The sequence below is a fragment of the Canariomyces notabilis genome, assembly GCF_033297395.1.
Source record: "Canariomyces notabilis strain CBS 508.74 unplaced genomic scaffold N656scaffold_18, whole genome shotgun sequence".
In the NCBI taxonomy this organism is placed as follows: Eukaryota; Fungi; Ascomycota; class Sordariomycetes; order Sordariales; family Chaetomiaceae; genus Canariomyces; species Canariomyces notabilis.
The window spans coordinates 254112-275097 of NW_027041840.1; the positions used below are offsets into that span (position 1 = coordinate 254112).

At 55.3% G+C, this 20986-nt stretch overlaps 7 protein-coding genes and 1 non-coding gene across 8 annotated transcripts; 3 read left to right on the forward strand and 5 right to left on the reverse strand.

Moving 5' to 3' along the window:
• The first annotated feature begins 912 nt into the window (after positions 1 to 912).
• Positions 913 to 984, forward strand: N656DRAFT_t104. The gene has a single exon. It is a non-coding gene; the product is annotated as a tRNA-Trp (tRNA).
• Positions 985 to 1988: 1004 nt separating this feature from the next.
• Positions 1989 to 3556, reverse strand: N656DRAFT_799801 (uncharacterized protein; the record flags this gene model as incomplete). The annotated part of the gene is made up of 2 exons (XM_064817922.1): positions 1989 to 2935; positions 2989 to 3556. The coding sequence occupies 2 exons, from the start codon at positions 3554 to 3556 to the stop codon at positions 1989 to 1991; spliced, it is 1515 nt and encodes a 504-aa protein (XP_064668244.1).
• Positions 3557 to 5280: 1724 nt separating this feature from the next.
• Positions 5281 to 7121, forward strand: N656DRAFT_790919 (uncharacterized protein; the record flags this gene model as incomplete). The annotated part of the gene is made up of 2 exons (XM_064816924.1): positions 5281 to 5583; positions 5694 to 7121. The coding sequence occupies 2 exons, from the start codon at positions 5281 to 5283 to the stop codon at positions 7119 to 7121; spliced, it is 1731 nt and encodes a 576-aa protein (XP_064668245.1).
• Positions 7122 to 8698: 1577 nt separating this feature from the next.
• Positions 8699 to 9882, reverse strand: N656DRAFT_713219 (Rox3-domain-containing protein; the record flags this gene model as incomplete). The annotated part of the gene is made up of 2 exons (XM_064811878.1): positions 8699 to 9381; positions 9564 to 9882. 2 exons carry the CDS (start codon positions 9880 to 9882, stop codon positions 8699 to 8701), a joined length of 1002 nt encoding a protein of 333 aa, XP_064668246.1.
• A 2133-nt stretch (positions 9883 to 12015) lies between these two features.
• Positions 12016 to 13387, reverse strand: N656DRAFT_781454 (ribosomal protein L4). Its single transcript, XM_064815584.1, has 3 exons — positions 13156 to 13387; positions 12986 to 13079; positions 12016 to 12922 (listed from the first exon to the last, which is right to left on the reverse strand). Exons 1-3 carry the CDS (start codon positions 13234 to 13236, stop codon positions 12144 to 12146), a joined length of 954 nt encoding a protein of 317 aa, XP_064668247.1. The 5' UTR covers positions 13237 to 13387; the 3' UTR covers positions 12016 to 12143.
• A 193-nt stretch (positions 13388 to 13580) lies between these two features.
• On the forward strand, positions 13581 to 15086 carry N656DRAFT_713348 (PEBP-like protein; the record flags this gene model as incomplete). Its single annotated transcript, XM_064811889.1, has 2 exons — positions 13581 to 14172; positions 14248 to 15086. The coding sequence occupies 2 exons, from the start codon at positions 13581 to 13583 to the stop codon at positions 15084 to 15086; spliced, it is 1431 nt and encodes a 476-aa protein (XP_064668248.1).
• Positions 15087 to 16303: 1217 nt separating this feature from the next.
• On the reverse strand, positions 16304 to 18258 carry N656DRAFT_197735 (uncharacterized protein). Its single transcript, XM_064808850.1, has 4 exons — positions 17651 to 18258; positions 16714 to 17583; positions 16557 to 16666; positions 16304 to 16486 (listed from the first exon to the last, which is right to left on the reverse strand). The coding sequence occupies exons 1-4, from the start codon at positions 17991 to 17993 to the stop codon at positions 16469 to 16471; spliced, it is 1341 nt and encodes a 446-aa protein (XP_064668249.1). The 5' UTR covers positions 17994 to 18258; the 3' UTR covers positions 16304 to 16468.
• A 774-nt stretch (positions 18259 to 19032) lies between these two features.
• On the reverse strand, positions 19033 to 20548 carry N656DRAFT_769986 (CBS-domain-containing protein; the record flags this gene model as incomplete). The annotated part of the gene is made up of 4 exons (XM_064813739.1): positions 19033 to 19703; positions 19773 to 19922; positions 19997 to 20120; positions 20312 to 20548. The coding sequence occupies 4 exons, from the start codon at positions 20546 to 20548 to the stop codon at positions 19033 to 19035; spliced, it is 1182 nt and encodes a 393-aa protein (XP_064668250.1).
• Positions 20549 to 20986: the final 438 nt, after the last annotated feature.

Here is a 20986-nt window from a genome sequence, read left to right on the forward strand (position 1 = left end):
CCCGAATTTTGCTTCTCTGAGCACCGTCATGTGAAGCGACTAGCAGAAGAACTTTATGCAAACGAGTCCCACAGTCTTCTATGAAGCTTCTACCGGTCTGCTGGCCGTACCATGGCTATCCACCGCACCGAGAGCCCGTTTTCATAAAAGATCACCACCGCACATGCCGCGATCTCGAGCCGCCAGCGACCCCCTGCAGTGCGCGATTGGGTGAACTGCGTTGCGTAGCCCAGTGTAGGAGGCGGGGTGCCAGAGCTGGACGGCTGTGTATTTCGACTGTGCCTTTCCCTATGTTACGCCAAGGTTGGCAGCAGAATTACCGGACGGTGCGCCTGGAAGAGGCAAAATCAGGTGCGCATAGGAAACGGATCAGTCAAGATAGAGCGTCTGGTCCTCCTGTTTGTGAGACGGTCATGAAACAGGGCAGGTTGACGGGTGCAGAACCACGGCCCACCGCTTTGACACCATCGTTTTTGACTGGCGGGACGAATTCCAAATGCATCATTCACTACTCCATAGAAAGTGATCTGTAATCAAGCAAGGAGTATGGATATCCGTGGCGTAGGTAGCTCGGGGGCGTTCTCGAGCGTAGTCAACCCAACCCGACGTTATCCCTCTCCACAGCAAATCTGTCTTTGGTGTCTGTAAGTCCGAGGCTGATTTAGCTGCTGCTTTCTATCGACGTCAGGTCGTCAGCAACATCAATACACTGTTCTTGAAACCCCATCAGAAGAGACACATAGAGGTATACATCTCTACGAAGGGACCTAAATGAAGCCTACAAGGTTCCGAGGGCAACGCTTCCCCAGTTTTTGAAGAACACAATACTCGCAGAAGACCTACCCCGTTCAATCAAATATAGGCAGTCGCTCTTGCTGGGTAACCCAACGAACAAGTCAAAGAAGAAAAGTGGGGCCCATGGCGCAACGGTAGCGCGTGTGACTCCAGATCACAAGGTTATCCGTTCAAATCGGGTTGGGCTCAAGTTTTTTGACTTTTGATCACAATGCTTTTGTCCATTGCATCCCTTTGACCATCTCGAGTGTAGCGCGTGTGACTCCAGATCACAGGTTATCCGTTCAAATCGGGTCCGGCTCAGATTTTTGACTTTTGATCACAATGTTTTTTGTCCATTGCATCCGTTTCACCATCTCTAGTCAGGTGCCTGATCCAGCCTTTGTTTTGATGCTGAGGGACCAGAAGCAATCGGTACAAGTACGTAACTAGATTGTGCTCCTTGGATGGAGAGGATGGTAGATCTAGGCTCTCGTGACTTCAGGTGGGTAGATGAAAACATCCGAAAGGAGAATGCCCTCCCTCTATCACTGGTGCGGTTCGAGATGGATGGTATGCTCAAGCCTTGGTAACACCTTTAATGCGTATGCTACGAGACGTAATATATAAAGGCCTAGGTTCAGCGGCGAAGGACTCTTGGCTGTACAGTACATACAAAGGGGTATCTGGCATCCAAGGCAAGCTCGCGAGTCGGAAACCAACTCGGTTGCCGAGCGACGTTCAATGAAAGTGCCTTGGCAACATTGTCACACTTAGATCCTAGCCTTGAAACGACGCTTTCAAAGGTACTCGTGAGGCCGAGAAATATCCCAGCAGTCAGATGAGAGATGCATGCCACCGAATATGCCTCGCGTTAATACTGCTCAACGGCAAGTATGTACAGTGAATCATACCTCAATATCTCATCCTCTACCGGCAAAATCTGACACCATGTCCGCGGTCGGCACACCCAAGATGACCAAGATACCCAAAGCTGCCAGCCCAATCCTTTCACATCTATCGTGTCCTCCAGCCGACAGAGATGGCCATGTGTGTATCCAACAGAGAGGTGCCGGGTGCCAAAATCGAGCAAGGGCGTCTGCTCGCCATAGCGAGCTTCCTCGATCCAGACGCCGTTTATCCAGACATTATCGAATAGAATAATATGACATGTACATGTAGCAATAAATGAGTGTGGGCGCGCAACGGACGCATCATGTGTCTTCTGTAAACCTGGAGACGCGCGACCCGTCTCGCGACCCAAAGCTGCGGCCGAGCGCATCGGGTACCGGCAGTGTTGCGGGGAGAGCCGGAGGGGGATGGCCGGGAGGCACCGGAACTTGCTCGTGCACCGGAGTTCGTTGGGGCCCGTCCCGAAAGACGGGAATACCGCTTCGGGGCCGCATCGGCGACCCGAGCTGTAACGGGGCTACGTCCGGGCTATCGAAAAAGGCCTGAGAGTCTCTGTAATACGACGTGCCGCTGCCTATGCTGTCGTGGGGGTCGCTATAGCCGTCTCCGCCGGATTGCAGGACGGAGGTCAGTTTCCGTCCGGATACTCGGTAAAAGCCCTTTTCTTGCGTGGCCGGTTCCGCGGGGGCGGCTGCGATCGATCGTTGACTCCCGGTCAGCTTGGCAAGAGCGGCTGCAACTGCGAACGGCGTTGACCGCTCCGCCATGACTCCTCCTCCGCCCGGAGGCGATGTTCCGTACCCGAGACCTTTGCCGCGCGCGGCGCTGCCCTCGTCGCCTAGAAGCCTGATACCCCTGCTGCGCTGTTTCCTCCATTTCAAGATGAACATTAACGCCATGACAACGAGCGCAATTCCAGCAACACTGCCTACTACGCCCCCGACGACGGCGTTTCGTGCTTCGGGGGTGAGTCCGGGACCAGGTGCGTATGTCGGGTCCGCGCCAGCGGAAGAGGCAGTTGCAGATCCAGCACCGGCATTTGCGCTTTCCTCGGCTCCAGCTCCGGCTCCCTCTCCGACTCCGGATCCGCCCTCTATCGTAAAGCTATCGCTGGAAGCGGTCGCAGTGGTCAATTGAGCGGTTGAGCTCTCTGTCGAGGTAGAAGCGAAGATAGTGAACGACGTCCTTGTAGTGTTTGAAAAGAGCCTGGCTGCTGTACTGTTGCTAAAGAGTGACGGTACGAATGCAGCTGAGATCTGTTAGAAAAAACTTCCACAACCACGTTATCGGCGAAAGACGCACCGGAGGACGAGTTGAAAATCCCAGTGGTCAAGGTGGGAAAAGCAGATGAACTGCTCAAAGGAGAGGACGTCAGCGTCTCCGAGGACGCAGACAATAAAGTGGATGACAGCTCCGTCTGTGCGGAGGTCGTGGTCGATGGCGCGCCATCGCTGGGAACCGGGATCAGGCCAGAGAGCGACACGCTGGGCAATACGTCACCCAGGGCAGTAAGACCCGTGGTGACACCTGGCAGGACCTCTAACGGCGACGGCGCGAGAGAATCGGATCGAATGGTCGAAACGCTAGTGACTGCGCCCGAATCATCGACGAAGTGCACCACGGACACGGTTTGAACGACGACGACTTCTTGGCGCTCATGCAGCTCATGCAGCTGGTCGCTTGGTAAACGAATGTGAGATGTGGCGCTGTCGGCCGCTGGCGGTTGAGGAGCCTCGAGGTGCGAGTGTAAACGACGGTGAAAATGCTGATGCTGGTGCTGATGCTGGTGGTTATGATTGTGGTTGTGGTTGTGGTGGGTTTTGCGGGCCTGAAAGAGTGAAGGCCCGCCGGCTTCGACTTGGTTAGTCATGACGATTTGCGTGGCTGTGTGAACGAATGTGGGCAATGAGGTGCCAAAAAAGAAAGCGAGTGTGGGTGGCGGCGACGAATCTGCAAATGGCCCCGTATCCTGCACTACAGTCCTGTCGCTGATCTTGACGGCTGCGGCTCGTAAACTCGAAGCTGGCTGTGCTGCTGGGTTTGGACTGGCTGGCTCGTCATGGTCGGAATCATCCTACCATCTCATCCGACCTTATCCACAGTATCGAATTCGAAAAGGGAAAACCGTGACCGTCTCAAACTGCCCGTCTCGTCGAGTCGACCGAAAATCGCGTTCCGTCAACTCACCCACTCCACATGTCGGGTCAGCTGTGCGGGAGGAGATCAAACTCGCACCAGCATGCCTGGCAGAACAGAGGAAGAGAGAAAGGCAGCGCGAAAGGGGCGGCGTCGCGCGGATATACCTAGGCCATAATACGACGTCTGCCAGATACAGTATCGATTTTTCAACCACCTAACTCAACGTTAATAAAATTGCTCCAGCAAGAGGAAGCCCCGCAAAACTGGTGGGCATCAAACCATCAGAGGGCGCGAGCCAGCGCTGCAATCTCGCTTCGTTGGCAGGTGTCGGCTTGTCTTCCAGCAGCTAGAAGATCATTGGCCAATCGTGTTTCCTCCCCCGATGCAGGAATGCGGACATTTACGGCCCTCATTGGCCAGGCAAGGTCATGACGGATTACTGGTACAGTAATTACGAAGTACCGGTACGGGATGCTCACATTGGCAGTTGCAACTTGCCGGTCTTCTTCCCCAAATGAAAATACGAATCGTGCCCTTGAGCAACGCTAACGTCGTTCCACGGCACAAGGTGTTCAACGCCCATGGCACAGTCCATGCCAATGTATCTTGTCGTTTGTCGGTTCGAAGCGGGCAATTCACACTTCACCCGTGGATCGGTACGGCCGTACATACCTTCATGATTTTACCTAACTACAACGGGTGCTACCCGGACGCAATTACGAAGAACGCCTGGCCCACATTGATGGAGCCTGCCAGTGACTCTTCAACTTGCTTCAGCAAGTATGAATTTTGTACGAAGTACGAAGGTATAGTATCCGTACGTTACAGCAGACTCGGACAACTTCGTATAGCATGAAACAGAACAAAACTCCGTCTGTGCTTGTGCTCCGTTTCCGACAGTTCATTTGGGTCCCTGTGCCTGAGCCCTGACGAGATCGGCCAGCGGGAAGTGGAGAACCATGTGTGACGTAATCACACCGTATTACTGTGTACTGTACGGAGGTACGAGCCCCTCACATCTGGATCTGTAAAGGGAAACCACTTCCACCAAACGCTGTCACCGGCATTCAAACCCCACTTACGAGATCCGTTTGACAACCAGCAAATAGAGATCCAAACCTTCCTAATGTAAGGTAGCTCTAGATTCAGTCTATTCCAAGAGCAAGAGCAAACATGGGATCATAATTTCCAAGAAGAATCTGTGTCACCCGTCGCACGAGATCCTCAGCCATCGATTGGGCCCTGAACGTTATGCAGCGGACAGTCAGTCCAATGACTGCAATGAGTCCATCGCCTGGCGACTCGAACCTCCAGGTGTCCGGTGCTGCGAACATGATGTCGCCGACCACAGATACTTATCTGGCTCCGTTGAGCAGCGGCCTCGGCGTCCCTTCCCATCCCCTGCGAGGTTTCAACGACCCTCGGTCGTCGTCCACACATTCTCTTGTGCCGTCAATGGAAGACACGGTGGCAGGACAGAAGCGTAGACTCCTCGTCGTCTACATCCATGGCTTCATGGGAAACGATTCGTCGTTCCGCTCCTTTCCCGCCCATGTGCACAGTTTCCTCAAGGAGACTCTCGCCGAGACGCACGTCGTCCATACCAAAATCTACCCCCGGTACAAGACATACAAGTCCATCGATGTAGCTCGTGACAACTTTAGTGCTTGGTTGGCCCCCCATGAAAACCCCACCACTGATGTTATACTTGTAGGCCACTCGATGGGTGGCCTTCTGGCTGCAGAGGTTGTTTTGCTGGTATGTTCGTCTCGTCTCCCGGCATTGAAAACCCCAGGAATAGCCGACGAACTGTTGAGCTCCTGAAGGTGACAGACATACGCAGAACAAGCTAACATGGTGGCTTCAAGCCTAGCCAAAACCCAAACGCGGCCTCGTCTCCCTTCCGGCACCGCATCTTGGGCACGATTTCACTCGATGCTCCGTTGCTTGGTCTCCATCCAGGCATCGTGGTTTCGGGCATCGCCAGTCTCTTCCGGCCAGCCGTCAGCCCGCCAGCCGCAGAGAATGGCCAAATCGAAGCCGCCGTACCCGGGCAGACGCAATCGCCTTTGCTCACTCCTTCTACCCCTGCCGAGTTCCCTCCTCCGCCAAGTGCTCACTCTCCATCGCTCAACCTATCTCCCTCTATCTCGACAATGTCCTCCTCAGCACCCGACCCCTATTACAACCCCTCATTCTTCAATGATATCACGTTTCAAGACCGCGGCTGGATCAAGAATATCGCGCACTTTGTACGCAAGCACAGAGACGAGAACCTGTTCTACGCTACTGCGCACCATTTGTTGTCCCACCTGGAATTCGGAGGATGCCTGGCGGACTATCCGGCACTGAGGGCTAGGTACGAGCGTCTTAGGCGGCTGGAGGACGTTGACGAAATCTATCAGGCGGGCATCGGACCGCGACTCGTACGGGTCCGGTTTGCCAATTACTATACAGTCTCGACTGGAGCAGTGAGAAAGCCGAGGCCAAGCTCCCCAAACGCATTCTTGGACCGTACAGATGCACAAAGAGAGTCAGTCAGGCGATCTCTCGATATTGACTCGCGTCTATCGACCCCAAGAATATCGATCGAGGACCACAGTGATGGATCGCCGCGTCACAGTCTCCAAGTGCTTGAACCTCTGCCGGAGGCCGTTGAGGCACCCTTGATCGAACAGCCCTCAAAAGAGAGCATACCCACAGCAACATCGTCTGAGGAACCCCTTCCAGGCAGCACTCCTACAGACCAAGACCTCCGACTTCCAACCATCCCGGATCCACCGACCCCGCCCGAGCCTCCCGACCTGGACGCCTACCCGGACAAGGAGTTGCGGAAACAAGCTGAAAAGAAGTTTAAAAACGACCAGAAAGCCTATACTCAAGCTGTCAAAGTCCGAGAGAAGGCCATCAAAACACGACAAAAGGCTCTCGACAAACAGCACCGCAAGGCTCTCAAGGACGCCGCCAGGCAAGAGAAGGCCGAGCCGAGGAAACTACACAAGTCCCCGTCAGAGGAACAAAGCGAGCCGCAATATCCCCAGCCAGAGCAGGAGACAGAAGAGAGAGAATCAAAGTCAAAGAAGGGCCGTCTTCGCAAGTTCTGCACGATCCCAAAGGGCCGCGACCCGACCTGGATCGAGGTTTACATGGAGGGCGTTGACGAGGTGGGCGCGCACTGCGGGCTGTTCATGCCCAACGCGCCGCACTACGAGCGCCTGGTGGGCGATGTCGGCGACAGGATCGCGCTATGGGTCTGGGAGGACGCTTCTAGGAGAGCGATTATGGAGGGCTTGTGAAGGGGCCGTCTCGTTCATCATCTTGGCGTGGAATAGTGATGGTGGATGCGGTCAAGGATGGAGTGCACGATGGAGATGGGAAATAAAGGCTTGGGATACTACTATATGGCGCCTTCCGTTCCTATAAAGCAGAGGTCACTCAGGTAACTTACAACCCCCTAAGCTGGTCCTAGGCCAGCTCGCCTAGAGAAACCATATCCCTGCCACTGGCATGTAGCGTTAGAGGGGCAGGACTACTATTAGAGCATTGAGTACCATGTATTATACCTAATGTAATGTGTATTCGTCACGCATAACGACCCGACACTGACAGGGAATGGTGTCGTTGGAAAGTTCCATGTTGAGAGGTGCGTGGGGGAAAGGAAGCAGTGTCGGAGTCAGGGGGAGGCGGACTATGCCATGAGCAATACCACATCTCTTCCTATTCCTCTTATTTTGACAGACGGAATGCCGAACCGCCGATCCTCCATGGAGACAGAGAGACACCGGCGAACCGAGGAGGCAGTCACTGTACTGTACTCCTACCTACCTTTGGCTTATGCCAACACGTTCACTACTCGCTGCCATTTGTTGACTGTATTTATTCGTCCGTCTAGGGACCCGCTCAGCCAGCTCGGCATAAACAACAATAACTCTGCAGTGCAATCATCAGCGCCGTAGAACCTGGGCAGGCCAAGCCATCGTCCATCGATCCCATGCAAACATACACCACCTCATGCGCAACATTGCGCCGTCATTCGTGGCAGCCGCTGGTCCCTGGATCAGAATTCCTTGCCTCATTTTCGTTCCCCCCATTCCCACCAGTGCGTAACAAAAAGCCAGTTATTCCCCGTCATGCCGCTCAGGATTGGAATAGGAGCAACGACGTGATGCCCCAGTTCCAACGCGAAATATAATAAAGGTGCCAGAGTTGTTCAGCTCATCGCTCTCTCGGTGAAGGAGAGCAAGGAAGAAAAAGAAATCAAAGCCCCCAACGCCATGCTGAATGTTGGTCAAAATGCAAAATAAATAGCGCCTGCTCCCAGTTGCTCAGCGCTGTATGGATCAAGAGCCTAGCTGGGTACTTGGCAGGCAGAACCTGTATACCGTTCGCTCTGCGATCCGCCGTTTGGAGAAAGCCTCCCTTTACGGCACCAATGTATTTGATCCGCCGTCCCTTCCCTTTTTGCTTCGACTTCTGCGTCCTGGCCCGCCGGCATCTCCGCAGACATAGCCAAGATAATTGACCAATTTCGGGATCGGTTGCTGTTCTTCCAACTTCTTCTGCGCGGTGGCAGAGCTAGAGAACTGCGAAGAAGATCTGTGCTGCTCCGTCATGCATGAGAAATGAATGTCAACCGGGCCGTCAGGCATCACCCTGAACGCTGATCAAGTGGCTTCACTGTATCCTGCCGACGGAGTCTGCCTCTACCCCTCTTGAGAGGCGCCTCGACAGGCGGGCAAACAAAACGGCTGGGCTCGACAGCACTAGTCGACTCCTATGTCCCAATGATGCCGGCACCATGAGCCGGTTGTCGGGCTTGGGGGTACGACTGATTGGCTGGATGAGTCTGTTTCCCGTCAGCAAAGGTTCCTCATCAGACAGGATCGTAACTGTTGATGAGCACCTTTTTTCTCCGCTTCTGGCCCGAGACCATCTCGCCCTCCCCGGTCGAGTATCCAGTCTCGGCGCCAAGGTCATCATCGGGGAAACCCTCGCCGTAGCCCTCGAAGCTGCTGTCACCGTAGCTCCGTTTCTTGATGTTGCGCTTGGCTCTAGCCGCATCCTGTGCAATCGGAGTGCCGACCTTGGCTCGCTGCATGGGTTGGAAACCGGCAGATGCGAGTGGGGTGCTGGGTGCGGTAGGCCGCGCCGACGAGGTCTGCTTGTCGCCTCTTCCGGGGGCCAGATCCCCTAGAACCGAGCTATCCCACAGTGTCTTGGCCACGAAGCCTTTGCCCATTGTTGTAGCCCTCAACAGTTTCTGCTTCACCTCGTTCTGGAAGCCCTGGCGAAGATCCTTGCCTCGCAAAAACTGAGCGTCCCACACATCTTCCGGGCACTTCATGAGCCCTAGGAGCCCGTCTTGCCGCATAGCGTCTTGCTTGACCGAGTCAAAGTGGCCCTGCACGCCAAGCTTCTTGATGTGACCCTTATAAGTCTTTCGAATCGCGTTCTTCTCTCCATTTGGGAGCACACGAGCAACTTCAGCAGCGATTCCGGTCAGGCCATACATCTCGAAAAGATCTTCCGACACATTAGGTCGAGGCAGAGGGCGCGCTGCGAAAGCAAATGTTAACAAGTCTCAGTACGGAAACAACGAAACAGTGGCTGCAATTCGCTCGCACTCCGAGCGACCAAGGGCAGCGCGATGGGACGCTTGTGGGATGCGAGAAGCGAAGCGGCAGTAAAAACTGCTCTCGCTGTTGGAGCTACTTTGAACAGGTTCAAGGGAGTCTTACGAGTTCTGCAAAGGAGGTATTTTTCGCCCACATCCAAGTGGAGGTCATCAATACCCAGTTTGCGGCCCTCGACATCGACTTTCTTCTGCTCGCGGTCACCAACATCGTCGATTGCTCGCTTGCGCTTGTGCGGGGAGTCCTCTCCCATGACGAGATCCTGTGTCATTTCCGACGGGAGCGAGCTACCGTTGACGCTGTGGGCCGGGGTCGGTAGCGTGGTCGTGGTCGATGGCACGGTTCCAGTCATGCTCATCGTCAGGTCGCTCGTGCTGGGAGAGAACTGGGAGGGACTTTGCGGAGTCTGAGGGTGGAAGGACATCATGGACTGCAAATTGCGGGAATGCGGCGATCGGTGGGCAAGTGGGTGAGTAATCTTGGCGCGACCCGTCCCCCGTTGGAGGTGGCGACGGCGGACAAAGAAACTCTGTCAAGCGATAGGCGCTCGGAGCCACGTCGCCAAAGGCAAAACTAGGCCTTTCGGACCCAGATCCGGGTTAGATTTGATTGAAAATTTCGCGGCAGTTCGGGCGACGCAGGCAGTCGGAGAGGGGAGGAGGTTGTTGTGTGACGAGTCGCGCCAAAGCGCCGACGACGGCAATCACAGAACCTCCAATCCACCAACACTCCTCCTGCTGACAAGGGCGGACAAAATTCGAATCCGGAGGCTACTGCGAATCAAACTGGAAAGTATTGGAAATGCTGAATCGATATTCACGCGGGTCGCAGGCCTGGCAGCGGCGCTGGGCGATTGAAAAAGTCGTTGGGCGGCGGAAGTCGTTTTTGAGGATGATGGGGTGAGGTGAAGGGACGGGCTTGGAAGAGGAGGCGTAACTAACTTTGATCCGCCCTGTCCTCCTCGCACGCCCACTCGCTCTTGCACCAGTGGAGCATTAGCGGACGAGCGGTGGTCGCACAGTGCGGAAATTTAAGATTTCTACTCGTTCAGTGATCCCATGACAGCCAATCGGTTTTTCCACTCACCATATCATGTAAAATTACATACGTTTACATTTGCCGTCTTTTTACAGCCAGCAACCCGCGACGTGATGAACTGTGGCAGGTGTCCGTACAAATACATACACTAGCATGAAAATATGGAACTTATGTGGTTGAGAATTGTCAAATTTCATTGTCCTGCGACCTAGGTGTTCTAACCAACCCTGTTACTGACTTGAATTCCACTTGGCGAAAATTACGGCCACTCGCGCCTCGGTTCCTGGAGAACAGGGCTGGCAGCACACTGTCCGTGCATTCAGAGCGCCCGGTGGGGGCTTTGCCTGGCCTGACCAGGCAACGACAGGCCGTGGATCTGATGCCTCCATCTCGCTGTCCCAGGTCTTCGGGTTCGATTGACTTCGCAGGGCGGCCAACTTGGGATTATTAGTTAGACAGCATTGTCTGTAGTTCACCGTTATGTCTTTACATTTGCACATTAGTCTCGACTTAGGCGTCCAAATATATACCTGCAGGTTTGGCTGGACAACGTCGCAACTTCGTGGTGAGACTAGGTACAATCCATTCCATGTTGTTCAATCGAAAACACATCGGCCTGTATGGAGGATCCTTGAGTACACTGCAAAGAGCTCGCCAAAGCCGTGGGTACAGAATATGAGAACAAAACTTCCGAGGAGACTTGACACGTTGTGCGACCGAATGACCACCTTTTTTACTCATTGGGCGCATGCGGCCACTGATACCGACCCAATCCTTCGCTCCCTATGCCAGTAGCACCCATGCGTTGGCTTCAACCGTCCATGTCGAAAATGTATCGAAGCTTGCCTTCGAGCCCGTCAGACACCATAACCTGGCACACTCATCCATTTCACAGCGCATCCATCCATCTCCCACATCTCCCAATGTCCTTCTTCGCCACGCTCGGCAAGCAAGCGTTGGCAATGAAAGACAGAAAAGGTTCTCTCCATCGAGAAAGGTCCAAAAATTCCCTAGCCAGCCTCAGCCAACTAGGAGCGGTCAGGTTGTAGTTTTCAACTAGCAAAAACGTGGTCTCGGACGAATCCTCACTGACACACGTAAAACCCCTGCACCGGGATGGGGAAAAGAAAAGAGAAGAGGAGAAAGATCTGGGGTCGGCAGCGGCAATATATAACCCAAAGGCCATGGCCCGTGCGCGTCTGCAAATTTGGCTGGGTCCGTGCGTGTGTGCACAGTGAACTTTGAAGGTCTGAAACTCCGATGATTCGATGAATGACCATGCCACTGCAGTGAAGATCCACCAGTGGCCATCAACGGGCAGTCACGACACGATTTGCCTTGCCTGTACCCGTGATTTCACTGCTTCATAGTGCTGCCTCACGCCTTCTGCCTTACATCAGGCCCCGCGGTTGTGATCTTACCCATTCCGACAGTCTCGTACGTGCAGTATCAGGACCTAGACTCCGTTGACACTGAAAGACAGGTACCTACTTACATATGCAAAACGTTCAAGACGACCACGGCAGAAAAGGACTGGCTGAAGATAGAAAGTTTACATGTTACAGCAACTGCACGGTGGCGCCCATGGCCGCCAACTGGCACTCGGGAAGATATAGTACATACAAATACGCCCATCTAGTTCCCTCTCTACCGGACCAGCGTCTGCCCCAACGGGGGCCCTGACTTGGTGCCCCGTAATCCGATTTTTGTAACAAGGTCACTCTGATGAGTCTTGATCATCTCGCGCAGCGCACTCCGCTCGATGACGATCCTCCCCGTCTCCAACAGGTCCTTGACATCCACGTCCTCCAGTTCCAGCGCTCTGCCGTTCTCCCCGGCAATCTCCAGGCCCGTAAACAGGTTGGGCCGCCTGTCGCCGGTGATGAAGGTGGTCCGGCCGTGTGCCTTGTCCCACTGAAGCGCCGTCATCAGCTCACCGACGTACTTGCGGACGAAGCCGTCCTCGAGCTCGCGGCCCAGCACGCCGCTCTCGGCCAGCTGGAGGAACTCGTCGGGCAGCGGCAGCTCTAGCCCGTCCTCGGTCACGATCAGCTCGCCGCGGCGGTACCGGTACGACAGTGCCGTGCGCCACGCCAGGTCGTACACTTTGCGGTTGAGCCTGGTACTAAAGTCGCGCGGCTTGGGGCCAAAAACCTTGCCACCGCCCTTGAGCATTGGCGATTGCTTCGTGCCCAGACGCGCGCGGCCTGAGCCCTTTTGCGGCCGTATCTTGCGGTGTGAGCCGTGAACTTCCCAGCGTGTCTTGGATGAGGCCGTGCCCTGCCGCGTCTTGTCGCCCTCGTAGACCACGGCCAGGTGGAGGATGTCGCGGCGCAGCGGGAGGTGGAGGTGCTTGGTTGACCATGACTCGAGCGAGCGCGGTTCGAGGGTGGGGAACGAGTAGATGGTGAGAGGAACAGATGTTACTGCAGCAGCTGTTAGTGACCATAGGAATTGGAGCAGTGACGGTTGATAGTTGCAAGCCGTACCGGGATTCCAGGAATCGGAGACTGATCGTGTGATATTTGGAAGTGGTGCTTCAGTCGCCATTGATCGCCTACATGTCAAGGGTAATTGCCGGACCTTGATTCGTACGGATTGATTATTAGTTTGAAACCGCAAGGAAAGTAAGAATCGAGAGGAATAACGGCACACGAACAGGCAGTGTCCTGCATGGCTGGGCAACAAGGCCAAGTCCTCTCAGGGCGTCGCTGAGGCCCTTCATTCCCTTGCCGGCCATGGCGGCGGTGATTTGCGCAGTTATGGCAACTGGCCCCGGTGCTGCTGCAATCGGACCTCGATATGTTCGCCTGCTGTTTGTTCTGTCCGTTCCGTCTGTCTGTCTTCGTCTCAAATTCGCCCATCCCCAGTATAATGTTCGAAGAAAAAAAGACCAGGCGTTGCAGCGCACAGACACGCCGTAACGTTAATTACAGCAGCGTTACGAATTACGTATGGTAAGTCACGCCGAAGTCAGGAGCCGGTGCATGGGTCCGCGAAATTTCATCGGCGCATGTCCTGAGTTTGTCCGAAACAGCAGCCCAAAGTTCCTTCAAACCATCCACGCTTCCGCCGCCCGCTGCCATGTCAAGGCCTCAACAGGTTGCGCGGCCCATAGTGCGGTCGCTACGGCAAGCAACGGGCAGCACGGCAACATGTCACCCGCCGCCAATTGCCCTCCGCCAGTTCTCATCGACGTCGGTCCGGAAAGATGAGACGGCAACGACGACAACGCCGATAGAGCCTGGCTCCGAGGCCCAGAAACTTGCCGCCGATGCCGCACTCCTTGGCCAGCAGAAGCCTACACGCGGCCCCTCGACAGTCAAGACGGGCCCCGAGGAAGAGCTTGCCAAGTTCCTCTCACCGCAGCTCGGCTCGCGAAGAAGACGAGCTGCCCTAGCCACCACAGGCGACGTGCCTTTTGAGCTGATGCCCTACCAATGCTTCCAAGAGGCCCGCAAGATCCTGGCCCAGGACCGCGAGGAGAAGATGGCCAAGATCGTCGCCGAAACCGAGAAGATCAAGCGGCTGGAAGCGACCGACGCAAGCATATACCGCGGCGGCGAAGCATACAAACAGAGGCGCATCGCAAGCCTGCGCTCATATATTGAGAAGCTCAAGATCCTGGCCGACATCAACGATCCGCTTGTCAAGCGGCGCTTTGAGGACGGGATGGGTGGGTATCAACCGCAGAGTGTGCCATTCTTGTCTCTGCTTGACCCCTAGTTTCTGCTAACGGTTTGTCGGGCAGGCGACATGAACAAGCCCATCTACCGGTACCTCGCCCACCGCAAATGGTGCTCCATGGACCGCAAGATCATACTGCAGCGCATCAACCAGTTCCACATCGTACCCGACCTCCTGCCCAAATTCGAGCCCACCATCGACGTCAAAATGTCCTTCCGCGGCTACAAGTGCGCCCCGGGCACCATCCTCAACAGCCGCATCACCGAGACGCCCCCCACCCTCCGCATGCAGGTCTTCGACAAGAGCGAGCGCCTGTACACGGTCGTCGTCATGGACTCGGACGTGCCCGACCCGGAGACCGACTCGTTCAAGAAGCGCCTTCACTTCATGGCGGCCAACGTCCCTTGGTCGCCGACCAGGACCGCGCTGCAGCTCCACCAGCTGACGCCCGAGGGCGTCCCCTCCACCCATCCGGCTTCCGAGGAGCTCGGCGCCCTGGCCGTGCCGTGGCTGCCTGCCTTCGCGCAAAAGGGCTCGCCGTACCACCGCCTCAGCGTCTTCGTGCTGGAACAGGACGGCGACGCGCCGCTCGACACGGCCAAGCTCAAGAGGCTCTACGACGGGCCCGGGCGCGAAGGGTTCAGCCTCAAGAGCTTCCGTGACAAGTTCGGCCTTACCCCCGTGGGCTTCACCCTCTTCCGGACCGTGTGGGACGAGAACACGGCCGACGTCATGGCCCGCCACGGCATCCCCGGCGCCGACATTGAGTTCAGGCCCCAGCGTGTCCACTCGCTCAAGCCCCCGCGCGCGCCCCGCGGCTGGGAGGCCAAGCGGCAAAAGCCGAAGTACCGCAGCCTGTGGAAGTACACCAAGCGCATCAGGGGTTCCAAGTACACACGGTAGAGGAGGCGCCCTTCTTGAGTCGCGCTGCCCATGTGGCCAGCTGTACTTGTATTATAGGACTGTACCAAATCTGTTCAAAAAGTACGCCCATTCAGGGTTGTTTTTCCGGCTCTATCGCCGCGAATTTATGGTGGTGTCAAGAATTACGTCTTGTAGGGTCGAATCCAGGACTAATACACAGTACATGGGACTACTGTCCCTTGCTACAACTAACTTCTATCCCAACCCATACTATATATATGCTATGCCCAAAGTCTCGCACTCCTCCCATTTACGACATTCCCCGCAACGTCATATCGGTCTGCCCTCTCTAACCCCGTGAAGAGCAAACTCCAGCCCCTTCAGCATCTCCTCAGCCCTTACAGCCCTATCCTTCCATGCTGCCCCTCCCCGCTCGGCCTCATCCAGCATCTCCCGCAGCCTAGCGACCTGGGCATTGGCACGGCGCCCGGCATCAATCAACTCATGACGCAGGTCCGCCATCTCGGCGGTGCGCACTTCTAGCTGCTGATGGAGGTCTTCCACCTTTGTGATCACAGCGCTAATGACCTCCCTGGCGCTGACGGCCGCCTCCATTGGGCTTCGCCACACTTTTTGGGTAGTTGACGATGGTGTCGGCAGTGTAGGCTCTCCTGAAGCGCGGTGTTGCTGTTGCAATATTGCGTTGGGCGTTTGAGGAGCTGGTGGTGGTGGTGGTGGGTTAGGTTTCTCTTTTCCTGTCGGAGGTGGCCTTTGCGGTGTGGCCGCGGGTGTCTGGCGCTGGTCTCGGCTGACGGGCGTACGCGCTGTAGGCGGTTGGCGTTCTTCTGCTTCGTGCGCAGTTGGGATAATCTGTCCTGCTGTACTCCGTCTTGCTGTGCCTCGACTGGGGAGAGATGCCTCCTGCTGCGGAATCTTTTGTGCTGGCATCGGAGAGTCTCTGCAGGAACCCCTTAAAGCAACTGCCGCTTCGGTCATCACCACTCGGGGGCAGTCAGCTTGCCTCTCAGCTTCCTGCCTAGCACTTAAGACACTTTCTGACTTTCTTGAAGCATTCTCAAACTTAGCGGCCATTGCCCTGACAGCGCTGCCGGTCGAAATCAGTGGCCTTGGCTGAGGGAGCGGAGTTTGTACTGCCTGAGTTGACACCTCTGGTGGTTGAATATCAAGGGGCGAAGGCGAGAATGTCTCCTCGGTTCCAGATCCCAAACGTTCACGTTCACGTTCACGTTCACGTTCTCCCTCTCTGGTGGCGTCAAGCGTTATTTCTACGCTCAACCCAACGCTTTTCCCCGGCGTGAAGAGTTGACATTGGATTTTGGGTAGATATGAGGAATTTCCGTTTTCTTCTGGGCTAAGTCGAAATGCATTTTCCTCATGCGCCCCTAGCTGACTTTGGATACTTATTGGTTGCTCGGCCGCTGCCACATCCTCATTATTAGCCTCCTCCGAGTCCTCTTTTGTAGGCGAGAGCGTTTTGGGGGCGCCAACACGGCCTGATAATGGTCTTGCTGCGTTTGATCGCTGTGACTGGATTACGAACGAGGAGAACGAGGAGCGGGTCATTTCGCGCCGCTCCATGCGTTCAGTCATCTTGATCGCTTTTCATACGTCAGCTTCATGGGGACAATTCCTGGAAGAGACTTACTGGCTTCGAGAGCAGGACTCGACGAGGCAGGGGGTCCGCCCATGGCAGTTGGCCACGAGGCAGGTCGCAGGACCTCCCAGTCACCAAGACCTCTAACTAGGAGTGAGTCGGAGACAGAAGACCACAGCGACGGCCTGCTCCGGGGTGATGTTTCGAGCAATGCCAGGCTTTTGGTGTGCTTTACAATCCTCTGCCAGTGGGTTATGATCAACTCGGTGATGTTGTTGGCCACGTGGACTCTGTCCATTGAGGCTGTCCCCGGGTAACCATCGGCCAAATCCTTGCTTCTCCGTCTTAACCTCCATCTGTTAGACTGAGGAGTCTGGAGCGGCTCCAACTTAGCATTGATATTGTAAGCCCCAGTTGTAGAGGAATTGATATCATCCCCAATCAACAGGGGGCCAAAGACGATGCCCAGGGCACTGTAGCTCATTAGATCTGTCACCGGAAGCGGCCTCCCCTGGCTATCCTCTCGTGGCGCCGTCTCAGCATGGTGCCCGATCAAGGACAAAAGACCGAAGACCGCGTATATCAGGTCGCGGCGGAGATGGGACCCAACAGCACCGAGTGCCAGAGCTATCAGCCTTGCCATAGTCTCTGTGTTTTTTGAATTGTCCAGCCGATTAGCAATGGTGACCAAGGTGTCGAACAGGCACATGGAGCCCAGGATGCCTCTGGGAAGGCCCTTGAGCAAGCGCTTGAAAGTTGAAGCGACGTCATGGGTCCTAGCCTTGATATGAGCTGGGAGATTTGGAGAACGAGTCGTGCTGGTAATCTCGTCCAAATCTCCATCGGCACAGTAATACTCGTAGAGAGCATTGACCACTCGGACCGAACCGGGTATTCTAAATATCCCTCTGGTCTCGACGCCTGTTTTGCTGTTAGCATAATGTTGTGAGACACCATCACAGACTTCAGCCCAGTCGCCATGTCTTACCGTGTTGTACAAGATACTGTGCAGTGGCGCGGAAGCATGTAGGAAGGGTCAAAGGAGCCGGGGCGTATTCTGCAGGCAGATACAGCGTGCTCTTGCCGCACAGCCGCACCAGTGACGGAAGATCTTGATCCTTGAGACTGTCCCTCTTCGTACCAGCCATTAGATGCATTGCCAGATCGCTGGCGCTTCCCCTATGCCTGACAGTTTGGTCTGATTTCGTGGAGCTGGCATTGCTTGTATTCGACCTTCGTCGCAAGAAAGTTCGTTTAAGCCAATTTTCCCCGCGGTGCAGGTGCAAGGAGGGCGGGGCCGATGAAGGTACTTGGGCTTCGGGCACGAGCATAGGGAGGCCATGCTAGTTATGATTAGCGGGCTCGCCGGGGTGTAGCAAAAGGGAGAAGCGGAACCAGAAGAGGAAGCGAACGGTAATGCGGTTGGGAGGAGAGGTGGTGAATACGAACCTCGGAGGATAGGAGGTTATACTCTCGAACAAACGCATTACGATTTTCAATAACCTCAAAGTCGGACGCCTCAGCCATCTTGATCATTTCCACGTCGCCCGAGGACAGGGTCCGAGCCTCGCATCCCGGGTAAGACTGCTTGTCCTGTCCTGGAATGGCTAGTTGGCTGGCTGCAGCCGGATGGGAAAGGCTTGTCGGAAACGCTTCGGGAGAGAACATAGAGTAAGAGCCTGGCTCAGGATCATGTGGCAGTCAATATTCTATGTTTACCACACAAGCCACCATCCAAGAGTTGTAGGTGACTCCTGCGCATAATAGAGGATGGTTAAGCATGGGCAGGCATGTGGCAGGGCAAAGGATGTGTCTTTTGGCCATGGGATGATAAGGTAAAGATAATCGGCGGCCGACGATACTAATGCTTCAATCCACAACCTGAGATTGCGGATTGGATACCTCTACCCGAGCTCTGCCTTCGGTTGCTGCTTCCCATGTTGCCAGCTGCCTCGCACAGATTGAGGTGTCGACGACAGGCTCTTTCCCCTGAAGGAACAACCAGTAGAAGCAACCTGGCGGATGGCGTCATGGGTTAGGCAAGGAGCCGCCCGTTTTGGAAAGGACCGGGCTGTTTTGAAAGAAGGCTAGAGCAGAGCCGAACCATCTCAATTGCGAGGGGTGAGGCTGCAGTACACTGTTGCCCTATATCTCTGTTTGAGAAAAGGGGGAAAGCCAGCAACAAGTCTATAATACCGTTTGATCAAACACAAGATGCAGCCATGGTATTTCCTTCCCGCAACCTGGTCCTGACGCCATGCATATGCACATTAACAATGGGAAAAAGCGTAACGTAAAAGAACGGCCATGGCGCAAAGTAAATGGCTGTTGGCGGCGTCGCCAAGTGGTACCGCGTCTAGCCTGGGCCCGCTAAGCGGAAGCGGCGCGGATGCTGTCATCTTCTTCTCCAAAGAGCAGGACGTATTTGAGGATGTCGGAGAGTGAAATGATGCCCCTGAGACGGTTATCGTCGTCGACCACGATCAGCCTGTGGACTCGGGACTTCCGGATCGTGTCGAATATTGCGTCGAGCCGGTCATCCTCGTTACATGTGTAGATTCCAGCAAAGTCTTCAGCACGTTTCGAAAGGGCGTCGCCAACAGATGAGGTCAGCTCGTCGTATGCGCCTCCTTTGATGCAGGGGATGACATCGACGGCTTCGAAAACATTCAGCACCTTGTATTCTTCGTCGACAATTGGCACCGCCGAGATGTTGTGTTTGACCATGAGGTGGATAGCTTCAAGGACAGAACTGGTCATGGTCGCTGTCGCCAGGTTGGAGTAGGTGCCTAAGCCAATCTCCCTCACAGGCTTCTTGAGAAGCATTGTGTGCTTCTCGTTGTTGACGGCGATGAACTTCAGGATGCGATATTGCGTGATGACGCTGACAACCATCTCGCGGCCCGTCTCGTCATCGACATCGACCAGCGGAATCCTCCTTGCCCTGGTTTTGAGCATGCGCCGGCAGGCCTCGTATAGCGGCCGCATGGGGTGGACTGACAATGTCTCAAGCGGCACAACTCCGATTGCCCTCTCAATATCTGGCCAGCAATAACATGCTTAGCCCCTGCGTGATACAGCCTCTTGTCAGGGGGGGTAGCTTTGCCTACCTCTAAGACTGCTGAGGCGAAACTGGTCGACCTGGGCGATTTCATCTGGAAACTGGCAGTAGTACTGAATCACGTTGATGTAGTCGGTACTCGTCAGCAACCCGGCAAACGTCGAGTTGCGCGAGTCCCAAAGAGGTGCCGAGACGATGCCTGCGAGTACGCCGTCTCTTGGGTCAGCGCTGTTCTTGCGGGCCCTGGGCCGCGCGCGTCTCAGGACAACACACCATTTTGAATGAGGATGTTCAAGCTCTTCTTGATCAGGAGGTCGTTGTCGAGCACGACGAGGCGAAAGGAGAGCGGAAGCACATCGTAGCTGGTTCGGACCTTCAGGAACTCGCGGATTCCCCGCTGTCAATTTGCCCGCCGGTACGGATACGTTAGCCATTGAAACGGTCTGCAGGGAATCGCGGAACCCCGCATCGCAGCCGTGCGGTGCCAAAAAGCCCAGCGAAGCACCATCCGCCGCCGCGGGGCTACCGGTGGCTGGCAACCGGGCGGATGGAACGGGTAAGCTGGAATCGGAGCGGGGGACTGCTCACCAGACCCTGCATCTGGTCCTTGTCCAGAGCAGTTGGAGTCCTCTCGGACATTGTGCGACTGGTTGGCTTTGGGCGGAGGTACGACGAGGGGGCAACAAAGGGAAGCTCGTGACCAGGTCGCAGCGGCAGCTGCGCATTGCCATTATTCCCGCCCGTAGTCATGGAGGGAGAGGAAGTTGTGGGAGCGCTGTCGGTGCCGGGATGTGCCATTTCGGGAGGAGCACGAGCGTCGTCCATTATCGTGATGGTGGAACGCACATCGGGCAAGCTTTCCCGTTCAGGCTCTCTGCCAAATGGGCCGCTTTGAGCAAGAAGTGCGCTGTCGTCGGGGCCGATTGACGGCTAGTTAAAGATGGGGGAGGAAACAGCGAGGAGAAAGCTGGGCGGCCTTCTCCGCTGCTGTACAAAAATCTCGACAAACTGTTGCCGCAACAGGATCGCGCGTCCAAGATGCAATACGCAAACTTGAAGGCGATCGGGTAGTGATGCTTGCTTGGCTGTGATAAGAAACCCATGCTCCCCACTAACCGACCTTGCTGATAGTGTAGATCTTCAGCGGTACAGAGTACAACTCTTTGTGGGTCTAGTGTGAATTGTACTGTACAACTACCGTACATACAGTACTGTACCTTAGTTAATGTAAGGTACGAAGTATTGTATGTATATGATCTCGAG

Excerpts from the sequence above, each read along its gene's own strand:
- N656DRAFT_197735 (XM_064808850.1), bottom strand. The coding sequence starts at position 17,993 with ATGCTCGTGCCCGAAGCCCAAGTACCTTCATCGGCCCCGCCCTCCTTG. Across the intron at positions 17,584-17,650 it reads ACAGTATCTTGTACAACACG|GCGTCGAGACCAGAGGGATA; the intron begins GTAAGACATGGC and ends ACAGCAAAACAG. Across the intron at positions 16,667-16,713 it reads GAGTCCTGCTCTCGAAGCCA|CGATCAAGATGACTGAACGC; the intron begins GTAAGTCTCTTC and ends ACGTATGAAAAG.
- N656DRAFT_781454 (XM_064815584.1), bottom strand. The coding sequence starts at position 13,236 with ATGGCCGGCAAGGGAATGAAGGGCCTCAGCGACGCCCTGAGAGGACTT. Across the intron at positions 13,080-13,155 it reads AGCCATGCAGGACACTGCCT|GTCCGGCAATTACCCTTGAC; the intron begins GTTCGTGTGCCG and ends GTACGAATCAAG. Across the intron at positions 12,923-12,985 it reads CTCCGATTCCTGGAATCCCG|TAACATCTGTTCCTCTCACC; the intron begins GTACGGCTTGCA and ends CAGCTGCTGCAG.